This window comes from Urocitellus parryii, chromosome 4, assembly GCF_045843805.1.
Source record: "Urocitellus parryii isolate mUroPar1 chromosome 4, mUroPar1.hap1, whole genome shotgun sequence".
NCBI lineage: Eukaryota > Metazoa > Chordata > Mammalia > Rodentia > Sciuridae > Urocitellus > Urocitellus parryii.
The window spans coordinates 61,210,566-61,223,866 of NC_135534.1; the positions used below are offsets into that span (position 1 = coordinate 61,210,566).

Sequence of the window (13,301 nt, forward strand, 5' to 3'; positions counted from 1 at the left end):
TTAGAAATAATGTGTATATGTAAATACACACATATGTGCATATCTTTCTTTCAAAAAATTTTACTAGTACTTATTATTCATCAGATTCTGGGTTAGGCACAGGTTGAGAGTCTGAATCTCAGATATTTAAACTCTATTCCTCAAGTAATAAAAGTGTTACATTGGTGATGGGGCAAGAATAACATGTGTCCAACACTATGCTATTTGTCTGTGCCTTCTAAAAATAAATGACAGATTTAGAGTGAAGATTTTAATTGATATAATGTGCCCAGTATAAGAAAATACATCTTGGTCTTTATAGGTACCCTAGGTGCCTTTTGTCTCAATTTGGTAGCCCATAAACCAGAGGTCCAGAAAGGTTAAATTTGTTTAAAGTAACATTTTTTTTATCATAATAATGCTTATTTTACAATTGCCTAATGCCTTTGGACACTGTTTGGATAGAGATATATCTGATTTATACAACTATCATTCTAAAACACTTATTTAGAACTGATTAACACTTTAAATTGATAGTGTTTTAAGGAATTTTAGGATAATGTATTTATTTATTTATTTATTTATTTATTTATTTTTTGGTGGTGGTTTGGGGTACTGGACATTGAATTCAGGGGCACTCAACCATTGAGCCACATCCTTAGCCCTATTTTGTATTTTATTTAGAGACAGGGTCTCACTAAATTGCTTAGTGCCTTGCCATTTCTGAGGCTGGCTTTGAACTCTCGATCCTCCTGCCTCAGCCTCCTGAGCTGCTGGGATTACAGGCAAGCACCTCTCGGTGCCCAGCACTTAAGGTATTTTATAAGCAAAAGAAAAGTGACTGTTTCTGTGTCCTCCAATCAGAATATGATGAAGCAAGCACTAAAAGTCAATTCTTCTGCTTTTCCTAAATGAGTCAGAATATGCCATAAGTACCATTATAGAATGATGGGAATGCTACAAGGAGCCCAGGCTTATAATCAGAACAATCACAGGCGATAATGGTGCAGTGGAAACAAATCAAAACCAAAGTGTTCTTGGTGTTCTAAAAGATCACTGGCTAATACTCTGGTTTCTCTTCAGATGGTATAAATCTTTCACCTTTTAGTAAAAGATCACTGGCAAAGAAGAACACCAGCATAATTTGTTTTCTTCACTTGCACCTCCATTTACATTTCTTCCTTTCACTCAGACTATTCCGTACCCATCCCTAATTCCCTTAAGAAGCCCCACTCACTGTAACCCTCAGGATCCTCATCACTCCCAAGGCTCTGCAATGGAACTCTGTCAGGCATACTTCAGAATTAATCTTCTCTCCTCTCTCTGAACCATCAAAATCCAACTTAAAAAAGTTGAAAAAAAAAGTTGACTATTGATTAAAGGGAAAATATTTGGCTTATGTACATAAAGTAGATGCTTAGACATAAATATCTTAACTTTTTATTCTAATATTTTTAATGAACCTTAAGCCAACTTAAGGCAAAATCAAACTGGCTGATCAAGTGGGCATTATATATTTAAATGTAACAAAAAGAGGGGGAGCCAAGCAACATGGCACAAACCTGTAGTCCCAGCTGCATAGGAGGCTGAGGTAAGAGCAGCAGGCAAGCCCAGACTCCACAACTTAGCCAGGTCCTAAGCAACTTATGAGACTTGTCTCAAAATAAAAAAAAAAATAAAATAAAAAATGAGCTGGGGATGTGGCTCAGTGTTTAAGCATCCCTGGGTCCAGGGTCTAAATATTTCAAATCATGTGAAAAGAAAGCTGAGGATGTTTAACATAATAGAAAAAAAATTAAAGGTAGCAAAACTATACTATACATGGTTAGTATATTGAACTGCAGCGAAATCAAGGTATAGAGAGGCAATCATTTCTTTTTTTATTAGAGCATTATAATTATAAATATTTTTTAGTTTCATTTTGACAAAATCATATAAGCAAAGAATTTTATTTCTATCTCCTTTCCCCCGATTTTTCTTCCCTCCTACCCTCCTTTGCTCTCTCTATTGTCCCTTCCCTACCAATTTTCCTTGTACACTTTACTTTGATTGATATTTTTTACATTTACATAAAAGTGAAATTACTTTTGGTGCCTTTAAAAATGAATATAACATGATTTTATTAATACATTCCATATTTCTTTTCCTTTCCTTTCCTTCCTCCCTCCCTCTCATTCTCCTTCTTGTACTCCACTGATATCCTTTATATCTTTATGATGTACTGTCCCCTCTCCAACCACCTTATTTTCCTTATTTTGCTCTAACTTCCACATATGAGAAAAAAATTCAGCCCTTGATCTTCTGAGCTTGGCTTATTCCACATAGCATGATTTTTTCCCATTTTTATCTGTTTACCAGCAAATACCATTATTTAATTTTTCTTTATGATTGAGTAAAACTCCGTTGTGTATATATACTACATTTTCTCAATCCATTCATTTATTGATGGGAACCTTGATTGTTTAATTTGGCTACTGTGAATTGTGCTGCTATAAACATTGAGGTAGCTTTTTTGCTATAGTATGCTAATTTTAGATCTTTGGAATAAACATCAATGAGTGGTATAATCGGGTTATATGGTGGTTCCATTCTTAGTTTAATTTTTTATTTGTTTGTATGTTTTCAGAAATCTCCATACTGCTTTCCAGAGTCCCACCAACAATGGGAGAATGTACCTTTCCCCCTACATCTTTTCCACCATTTATTACTATTCATGTTCTTGATAATTGTCACTCTGAGTGGGGTGAGATAAAATCTTAGTGTAGTTTTCATTAGGATTTCCCAATTATTTCTTAAGTTCATGTACCACTTTGGAGAAAAAGAACTTTAGCTAAGTTTTATCTTACAAATGAACTAGGAAAGAATGGTAGATACTTATAAATCACATATTGTGTCTATGTTAATATCTATGATTATACCTATAAATAAACACATATACATGCATGCACACACATACATGTATATCCTGCCCTACTGTTGTATCTGCTACCCTGCCTTTATACCAAACATTTTTCTTTCTGTCTTCTACATTTATTTGGAACTAATAATCAGCCAATTTTCTTCCTCCTTTTGTTTAAGGACTGCATTTGCTTTCTAATGTGAAAATACTGAATTATTTGCTGTGATGGTGCACTTGGTCAGATAAAGAACATTGTCTAATTTTTAATCAGTGACCTAAGTGTAATAGAATTTAATGCTTTTTCTTTATCACATACTAGGCACCTACATGTAAGAACCCAATTCAGCTTGGTATTGCAAATCTTTTAGATTTTTAATGTCTCATTCAGTTTTGAGGAATGGATTGATTAGCAGACAGGGATTAGTGTAATTCACTGTGTGTTATCAATGACTGGCATAAGGTTTATCATCAAGACAGTGGTCAATCAATGTAAAAGGGGTCATATGTGCTATATTGCTTGAAATCTGTCTTGTCAACTTAATTTACTTTTTTACAAGAAGCAAACTCCATTTCAAATCTATTTTTCTCAGGGATATGAAAACATTGATTCTATATTTTTGTATATTGTTTTTTTTTTTTATTTTGAAAGGCAGTAGATGATAGTGGTTAAAACTAAAGCTTTTAGATTTACCTGGTCTGACAGAATCCAGTAGGAGCTATGGTAAAGGACAAAAGTATGTGGAGCACCTTTTTCATATGTATCTGTGTTATGGATTATTGCAGAGATCTTTTCAAAAGGCCATTATAAAGACTTAAGTTTATGAATGTGTAATACTATGTCATGTTGGGCAGTTATTAAATGATAATTATTTTCTGAGATGCAAGAATTAATTAGGTTAGAGGAGAAATAGAATTTTAGGATAGGCAATCTATCTTACTGTCATTTCATGCAGATGAAAATACTGGGAAAAGTTAGATCAGATGACATTCAGCCTTAGGTGGTACTCCTGAATCCTTAACCTCGCATTCTCCTTCATTCAAGGGAAACTGAGCAGTACAGATGAATTCTTCCCTTTACAACCAAACCAGCCCTCAGGATGTGTGGTATGTCCTGACTGGAATCCCAGGACTGGAAGATTTGCATACCTGGATCTCCATCCCTATCTGTTCCATGTACATTGTGGCTGTAGTAGGCAACCTCTTCCTGCTCTTCCTGATTATAACTGAGCGCAGTCTCCATGAGCCCATGTATCTCTTCCTCTCCATGTTGGCCTTAGCAGACATCCTTCTCTCCACAGCCACAGCTCCCAAGATGCTGGCCATCTTCTGGTTCCATTCCACAGATATATCCTTTGGTAGCTGTGTGGCCCAGATGTTCTTCATACACTTCATCTTTGTGGCAGAATCTGCTATCCTCCTGGCTATGGCTTTCGATCGTTATGTGGCCATCTGTTACCCACTGAGATATACCACAGTCCTCACCTCCTCAGTCATTGGTAAGATTGGCATTGCGGCTATGGTCAGGAGCTTTTTCATCTGCTGTCCATTCATCTTCCTGGTATACCGACTTTTATATTGCGGGAAAAACATCATTCCTCATTCCTACTGTGAGCACATGGGCATTGCCAGATTGGCATGTGACAATATCAATGTTAACATAATATATGGCCTGACTGTGGCCCTCCTCTCTACAGGGATGGATATAGTTTTCATTATTATGTCCTACATAATGATACTTTGCACAGTGTTTCAGATCCCTTCCTGGGCTGCCAGATTTAAGGCCCTTAACACATGTGGTTCCCACATCTGCGTCATCCTTATGTTCTATACACCAGCATTCTTTTCATTTTTTGCCCATCGCTTTGGAGGCAAAACCATCCCTCGCCACATCCACATCCTAGTGGCCAACCTCTATGTGGTGGTGCCCCCTATGCTCAATCCTATCATCTATGGGGTGAAGACCAAACAAATTCAAGAGCGAGTGGTTTTGCTTTTCTCCTCTATGAGTACATGTTGTTAAAATGATAAATAGCATGCAATACTGTATATTTCCAAATAAAATGTTTTCTCTCTTAAAAATCTCTTTCTGTGAGGAACAGATATAAAAGAAATCTATAAAAACACGACAAAATCTTAAAAGGATAGCATCTGCCAAAAGTCTACACTAAGTTATTGAAGGTAGTCAAATATTTTGAAAACTACTTTTTCAACATTTCTAGAAATCTTATCATGCATTTCAACTTATCCTAAGGACACAAAGAAAAACTGTTAGAGTGGAAATATTTGGGGGGGGAGCAAATACAGATGAAAATATTGGGAAAAGTTAGATCAGATGACATTCAGCCTAAGGTGGTGCTCCTGAATCCTTAACCTTGCACTCTCCTTCATTCAAAGGAAACTGAGCAGCACAGATGGATTCTTCCCTTTACAATCACACCAGCCCCCAGAATGTGCGGTATGTCCTGACTTGATTATTCCTATGTAGATCTAGGAAATGGAAGTGGAAAGTCATTGAATATTGTTATAGTTAATATGAATTTTTGCTGAAATGTAAACCACTTATATTGCTAGCAACAAATACATCTACCAAAGACAGGAAAGCACCATGTTATAATTATTTTGCTATGACATATTTCTTGATTAAAATATTATGTCTAAATGAGACATTGTCTGATTCATGGATATCTCAGTTTATTCTATGGCATAAACATAAAATATATACATTGAATGAATGGATAATATTGAATATAAAATAACGAACAACATTAAATTAACCCACATGAGAACACATGAATGATTTAAAAGCTATTTTCTCCTACTCATTGGGGATGTTAAGCCAAAATCATCAAAGGAATATCCTGGTATCTAACAGAGGGTTTATTAAACAAGTAAATGGTTGGAAAATTCCATACCTAGCAACCACAAAAAAAATATTTAGAAAAACTAAAAATAAAATCCAATAGAATACTATCTAGAATGTTGCAAAGAAAATTGCATTTAAAGAGGATATAATCACACCAGAAAGGTTAAACTTGTTTAAAGTAATTTTTATCATAATAATGGTTATTTTACAATTAACTAATGCCATTGGACACTCCTTGGGTAGAGATATATCTGACTTATGCAGCTATCATTCTAAAATACTTATATTCTATTAGCTTGTCTCCAGACTATACCCAATTCCTTCAGAACAATTCACATTTTTTTAAAAAATTTATTCGTTCTTTTTAGTTACACATGACAGTAGAAATCATTTTGATACAATTGTACAAGCATGGCATACATCTTATTCTAGTTAGGACCTCCTTCTTATTGATGTACATGAAGGTGTATTCATTATGGTATATTCATATAAGTACACAGAAAAAATATTTTGGATTCATTCTCTGTTTTTCCTTTTTCTATCCTCTTCCATTTCCTTCATTCCCTTTTGTCTGATCTACTGAATATCTTTTCTTCAATACATATTTTTATAAACTCTTCTCTAAGGTCCAAGACATTCTCTCAGAGATATGTATATATAACTGTACCTGAATTTCATAGGCATTGAATCTACAGGTAAATTCCTCAAGTTCTTAGAACAAGTGTCAATAGAAACTAAGGTCTATATATTTTAAATATCAATATTTTTGTATTTAAAGCATCACTGAGTTATAACTTTAGAAAATATGAAGAGAATTTTTATTTTCTTTTGTTTCCTTGACCACTAAACCTCTTTCAGCTAGACACCACCCCCCAAAATTAGAACACCATAAAACTTGGGGAGATTTAAGAAAATGAACATGCTCTCCCACATAGAATTAACAAAAGCAAAAACAAAATATTCTAAGATTCTGAGATTGATAAAGTGAGAATAGAAACACACATGAATGAGAAGCTGGACAGTATTGTCAAAATCTGAGAATCAGAGAGTCAGGATATATTGTCTAGATGAGAGAATAGCAATCTGCCTTCTCCCTGGTGGCAGATTCAAGAACTATATAGTCTCAAGAATAAAGTTTACTTCTGTGACTTTTGCTCTGCCCTCAGTGACCTAAAAAATGATAAAACTCTGTGCAAAGACCACAAAGACTTCAAAACAACTCATCTCTCTAAGTTTCTTTCTATTTTTATATCTGATATTAGTACAAGTCTTGGTTTTTAATTGATCTTCTCCACAAATCTCCCCATCAAAGTTTGCTTCTGAGGCAACTCAATCTATAAGGAGCACAAAACCAACAAAAATAGAAGAATTACAACAAAATGCAAAATCGTAAAATGTAAATTAGGAAAACAAACATACATTTAGGAATGAATACAAAATTAGGTGGGGGGATAGTTAGGAAAAAACAAAGAATAAGGAAAGCACATTCAGCTCAAATTTGTCTTTGGATAAATTATAGGTGAAAGAGAAAAAGGAGATAATTAGATAGCAAAGGAAGCAAACATTTCTTGTTTTTTAGGTATAAATAGTAGGTGTAAGATGATATTTCATAAACATGTTGAATCTCTTAGCAAAATTTATCAGTGAAGTAGAATTCATCATTACTATAATCTTTTCAGGAACATAAAGTCCTGATGTTGAGTCATGCTCTTCTATGAAATAAAACACTGTGGAATAAATTAATATATTTCTGATGTCCTACTTAAGAGAATAAATCATAGACATCCAATTTATTAATCATTTTTACAATATTTTTATTTTATTTGCTTATTTTTAATGCCATACTAAGGATTGAACCCAGTGCCTCATACATGCTAGGCAAGTACTCTGCCATTGAGTTACAACCCCAGTCCCCATTTTAAAAGTATTTTTGAATGACATTTTCTCTTTTAAAAGAGGAGAGAAATAGGTTTAATGGATTTTACTCTGCTAAAGATTTAGGATGTCATATGGGTCTAGGCTTCAGAATGAATGCATACCCATGAATTCTAGGAAACATATTAAGATTGATGCTCCTTTAAAGAATGAGCAAGATCATTGCATTGTCTTGAGCAACTAATAAAAAAAGAATGAGCAGTAGAGTAGTGAAAACAATTATTAAAATGGATAGGTATTGGTCCATGAGTGAAGGTGTTTCCAAATTTTACATGTAAACTGGAATTAATTGATTGATTGATTTTTGCCTACTCTGGAGCTAAATGGTCAGTGACAGTTTTTCAAACAATGAAGTCATGAACTGAAATCTGGGTGGGACATGCTGGCCTACCCAAAAGAAGGAAAAAATTCTGAGCTGGAAATAATGTTAAGGGTGTTAGTAAAATGAAAGTAATAACTAAATTATTTTGAGCAGGTGGAATTACTAGCAAGTTTGTGAAGTTTTAGAGGGAAAAGACTCAGGATAGAACTTTTAGGGTTTCAAATTTTAACTAAAATAAAAAGAACAGAAGAAGAGGCAGGAACCAAACTAGCCTAAATTATTTGTTGATGATTTAAGAAGTTCAGGATTGGCACAGAAGCCAACCTGTTTTTATGATCAATTCCATTCAGTCTAAACCAATACCATTCTTATTTTTTCTTCACAGAGGAAATTCTGGAAAGAGCTGTATATTGTCATCTTTCTCTCTTACACTTGCTGAAATCCACTATGAATATCATCCACAAGACCATTCTTACTAAATTTACAAATGTCACCACATTACCTGAAGTGCTCCTTAGTTAGCTAAATGTAGGATAATGTAGAAACTTAAAAATTGTCAAGGAGAGGATATCATGTGCATTCATCTCTTAAATTTCACAGAAGCTTTCATGATAAATGACGTGCCAACTTGTAGCCCCACAGAAATAATAATGTGAAGATTGTGCCATTTGTTTGTTTGCATCCACAGAACATGGCATGATTTCCTCACAATTAAGAGGTATATCACAACTGCTTTTTGAAAGAAGAGAAGAAAGAAAAGTAGCAAGGAAAAAGGGGTAAAATGGAGGGATGAATTAAAAAAGTAGTGACGTGTAATAATTTGCTTAGAGTTCTACATGGTAGAACTTAGAAATGTCTGTTCTGGTAATGTTATTGAATTTACAAAAAAAAGTTTCAATAAAATAAAATTGAAAAGAATAAGGCTTAAGACCAAGAGAGAAATACATGATAAAAGGTAATTAAGTATAAATATACTTTTCTTTCTAGAATGAATGAGAAGAACTTTGCTTTAATGAAAGGAAATATCACAAGGATTTGTAAAGATAGAATGGAATTGGCATAGGAATATGTAAGCATTTAAGAGGACTTTGGATTTTTTTTTTAAGTAAGGACAGCTGAAAAAAACTTTGTTTGAAGGAATAAAACTTTTACATGTCAATTTCTTTGCACTTATCCTATTGGGAATGAAATAATAAAAGAAGAAAATAAGGTGATTTCTGAGAGTGTAGAAATAATTGCAGGTATATTGAGTGTGCACGAACCCAAGAGGACTGACTTAAAATTCACTAGCTCTCTCAAGGCTTCAACTAGGGATGAGGAAATCCCTCAGGCCATATTTATACCTCCACCATCTTCAACATACACTTGATAGAGAACAGTATACTCAGTAGCCAGGAGCTTTCTTCTACAATTCAATCTCAAGAAATTTCTACTGTGCCTCAGAATGCTAGAGAACTTGCTATGAGTTTTGTAGGAGGATGGACACACAACCATGGTCTCAGACAGATGTAGAGAGAGAAAAATGTATCTGTATTGCAGAGACAAAAGAAAAGTGTGAGAAACCATCCCAGAGATGTCTACAATATGATACTGGCAGATGACCCTGGCATTGAATGGTTTAGAGTTCATGACAATAACTGTTTTCTGTTACGCAGAGCACAAAACACAAAACTCAAGGGAATGAGATGAATCCATGGAGGAGAAAAAATGATGAGCAATGAGTAACAGTAATATGAAGAACTGACAATACTCTGCAGGTACCTGGTAAGAGTATAGCCATCTCACAACAAGTAGAGAGGAAGCCTCACTATCCTCAAGCTATCTCATACTGTTTTGTTACCAGTGTTTCCAGTTACAATAGCTCCATTTAACAAATAGGTACTTACATGCTCCCTTGCCCACCACCCCCCTATCTGTACTTGTCAGGAAATTTGTTCAATGCTCACACATTGCCTCTTTATTTTTGAATAAGTCAGAGACACTGTGATTGCTCCAGGAGAATTCCTATTCCAAATGATTATCCTTGGAGAAGAAAAAGGTTGTTCAAATTGAAAAACTGACTGTACAAAATGTTGTCATAGATTTAAGAATTGCAAAACTGTGGAAATCACTGTATTGACTGAACTGTCTAGTTTCTCCCAAATGCATGTTCTCTGATGAACTCATTCTTTGACCAGAGAATCAGCACCATTAACCACATATGCCTTATGAATTTCTGGCATATTGTGATATTTAGCATAGCAATAAGTGATGATTCATGGGTCTGCTAGCATAGTGAGTCATTTTGGAAAGTCTAGGGGAAAAAGAAGAAAGAACCTAATCTATTTTCATGAAATCCTAAGTATTTTTTCAATATATAACTTGAGATTTTCTTGATTCATGCATAATTTTTAAAGTGGCATTTTTGAGAATTTTTTTTCTCAAGATAGGGTCTTGCTAAGTTGACAAAGCTGGCTTTGAACTTACAAAATAAATTACAATCCTCCTGTATCACCTTCCAAAATTGCTGGAATTATAAGCATGTTCCAAAATGTAATGAGAACTTTCATATAAGATGTCAGGGGTCAAGTTTGGAGAAAATTCAGTCATCAGACTAAATAAGTCCTTAAATTTTCTTCAGTTATTCTGTAGACCTCTTCAGAATCATTTCTGTTATCTCAAAGTCTGTCTTCCTTGTCTAGTATATTATATTATTTGATTCCTTTTAAGAAATCTACTTTTTATCCCTTTATTTTCAATTAATTTCTTTTAACTGAGATCATGAGATGATACAAATTTTCCAGATGATGTAAAAACATTGTAGTATATTAATATATTGTGCTTTTGAATTTTAAATATTTCTATTTCTAGTCTCTTCTACAGAGTTCCTTTTACACTAATATTCTGGCCAGAATCTTAGTATTTACTAGACCAAAATGACTATTCCTCACCTGAAGGCAATTGAGAATAGAGCTCTGGATGAGTAGCTGAAAACTGGGATAAGTAGGGACTCACCAAACTCTGATTAAATGCACATTTCCAATCAAAATAAATAAATCTATATTTTTTCTTTCTTTTTCTTTCCTTTGTGTGTGCATGTTGGGTGGGGGGTGTCCAGAGTTCTGTCAGGGAAATAACAGACAGTTCAGTAGTTTAATCCCATATCCAGGCGATTTTGCTGATCCTAAAGCAATAGTCCTGCCAGGCTTCTAACCTCTTATTCTGGCACAGTACCCATAAATGCCCTTACTGAAAACAGTGATATGTCTCTATAGAGGTCATTTCTCTTCAGTAATAGGTGGATGATATGATCTTAGAGTCCTATCATAAGCAGAGAGAATCAAAATGATGAATTTTGATAAAAGCAGAAAGTAGAGTGCAATAGCACTGACCGAGAAACTTCTTTTGTTTCCATCAGGAGGCTCAAGAGCACAATGTTCCTCTCCAACGTGACAGTCTTCATGCCCTCTGTCTTGACACTAATTGGGATCCCAGGCCTAGAGTCTGTGCAGAGCTGGATTGGGATACCATTCTGTGCCATGTATATCCTGGCCATGATTGGAAATTCTTTGCTTCTGTTTATCATCAAATCAGAGCCCAGCCTCCATGAGCCCATGTACATTTTTATAGGCATGCTAGGAGTCACAGATATTGTACTTGCCAGCAGCATTATGCCCAAGATGCTTGGAATCTTCTGGTTTCATGCTCAAGAAATCTATTTTGACTCCTGCTTGCTTCAAATGTGGCTCATCCATACATTTGAGTGTATAGAGTCAGGCATCCTGCTAGCCATGGCCCTGGACCGGTATGTGGCCATCTGTTATCCACTGAGACATACCACCATCTTTACTCACAAGCTGGTTGCTCAACTAGGAACTGTTGTAGTACTCAGGGCTGCCATTCTTGTAGCCCCAAGCCTAGTATTGATAAAGTATCGATTTCAATTTTATCACACGACAGTCATCTCCCACACCTACTGTGAGCATATGGCCATTGTGAAACTAGCTGCAGGAAACATCAAGATCAACAAAATCTATGGTTTGTTTGTGGCCTTTACTGTTTCAGGGTTTGACCTCACATTCATCACTTTTTCCTACAGCCAGATATTTGTCACAGTTTTTCATTTGCCCCAGAAGGAGGCTAGGTTGAAGGCCTTCAATACCTGCATAGCTCACATCTGTGTCTTTCTCCAGCTGTACTTCCTGGCCTTTTTCTCTTTCTTCACACATAGGTTTGGTTCTCACATCCCCCCTTATATCCATATTCTCTTTTCTAGCATGTACCTGCTGGTCCCTCCATTTCTAAACCCACTGGTCTATGGTGTAAAGACCAAGCAGATCCGTGTTAGTGTGGTAAAAATGTGCTGTCCATAAAATCTACCTTGATTGACACCTGCATCCTTTCCTTTTTGTTCACTAGTAATAATCTCTCAAAACAAAACAACAAAAATGCCTGTTATTGAGATACCTGAGTTTTTCCCAGTTAGGTCGTATTTAAACAGATTGCTGTACTATAAGTCAACCTGGGTTGTGAATCCTACTTAAGGAATGAGAGTGAGACAAGCAAAAAGAACAAAATAGTTGATATTTGAAATATTTTAAAAATTTTGTCCCTGGTTGAGTTCTTCTCCTAAAAGTTATTCTCTGGAATGATTGAAATGAATTATGTATCTGTCACCAAATTTAAATGCACACAAGGCTTATTGTTCTAGAGTGTGCAGGCACTCATTAATAACAAGTTATTCATTCACTTCTATTTAGTCTCCAAGTAATTTGTAAAAATTGAGGAAGTATATTTTAATTGTTTACTTTTTAAAAAAAATATAGACCTCATGAGATAAAGTATAAAATACTTTATAAAGTATTTTTATACTTTTATTTTTTATAAAATTCAAATTTTATATTTTCCCAGGGTCATATGGATGTTACAGGCACAAAGACCATGGGAATGATGTGTTGCATTTTACACCTCTCTCTTTCTATTTCTCTCCATAGATACATATGTATGTGTATATATGTTTGTGTATTATGTGTGTGTGTGTGTGTTTGTGTGTATGTATACACACACATTTGGAGGTGTACTGGGAATTTAACCCAGGGAAGCTTTACCATAGAGCCTTTTTCATGTTTTATTTTTTGACAGATCTTCTTAATTTGCTTGCTTATTAACTCTCTGAGGCTGGCCTCAAACTTGTGATCCTCCTGCCTCATCCTCCCGAATTCTGGGAATACAGGCGTGCACCACTGCACCTGGATATACATCAATATTTTCTCTGCTATTGACTTAATTAATTTCTCTAATTTTATTGCTAAAATTTTCCGAGT

General features: G+C 34.9%; 2 protein-coding genes across 2 annotated transcripts; both read left to right on the top strand.

Moving 5' to 3' along the window:
* Nucleotides 1-3,938: 3,938 nt before the first annotated feature.
* Nucleotides 3,939-4,898, top strand: LOC113191314 (olfactory receptor 52Z1P). The gene has a single exon (XM_026401007.2). The coding sequence runs from the start codon at nt 3,939-3,941 to the stop codon at nt 4,896-4,898; it is 960 nt and encodes a 319-aa protein (XP_026256792.2).
* A 6,513-nt stretch (nt 4,899-11,411) lies between these two features.
* On the top strand, nt 11,412-12,350 carry LOC113191249 (olfactory receptor 52A1-like). Its single transcript, XM_026400923.2, has one exon. The coding sequence runs from the start codon at nt 11,412-11,414 to the stop codon at nt 12,348-12,350; it is 939 nt and encodes a 312-aa protein (XP_026256708.2).
* Nucleotides 12,351-13,301: the final 951 nt, after the last annotated feature.

Excerpts from the sequence above, each read along its gene's own strand:
- LOC113191249 (XM_026400923.2), top strand. The coding sequence starts at position 11,412 with ATGTTCCTCTCCAACGTGACAGTCTTCATGCCCTCTGTCTTGACACTA.
- LOC113191314 (XM_026401007.2), top strand. The coding sequence starts at position 3,939 with ATGAATTCTTCCCTTTACAACCAAACCAGCCCTCAGGATGTGTGGTAT.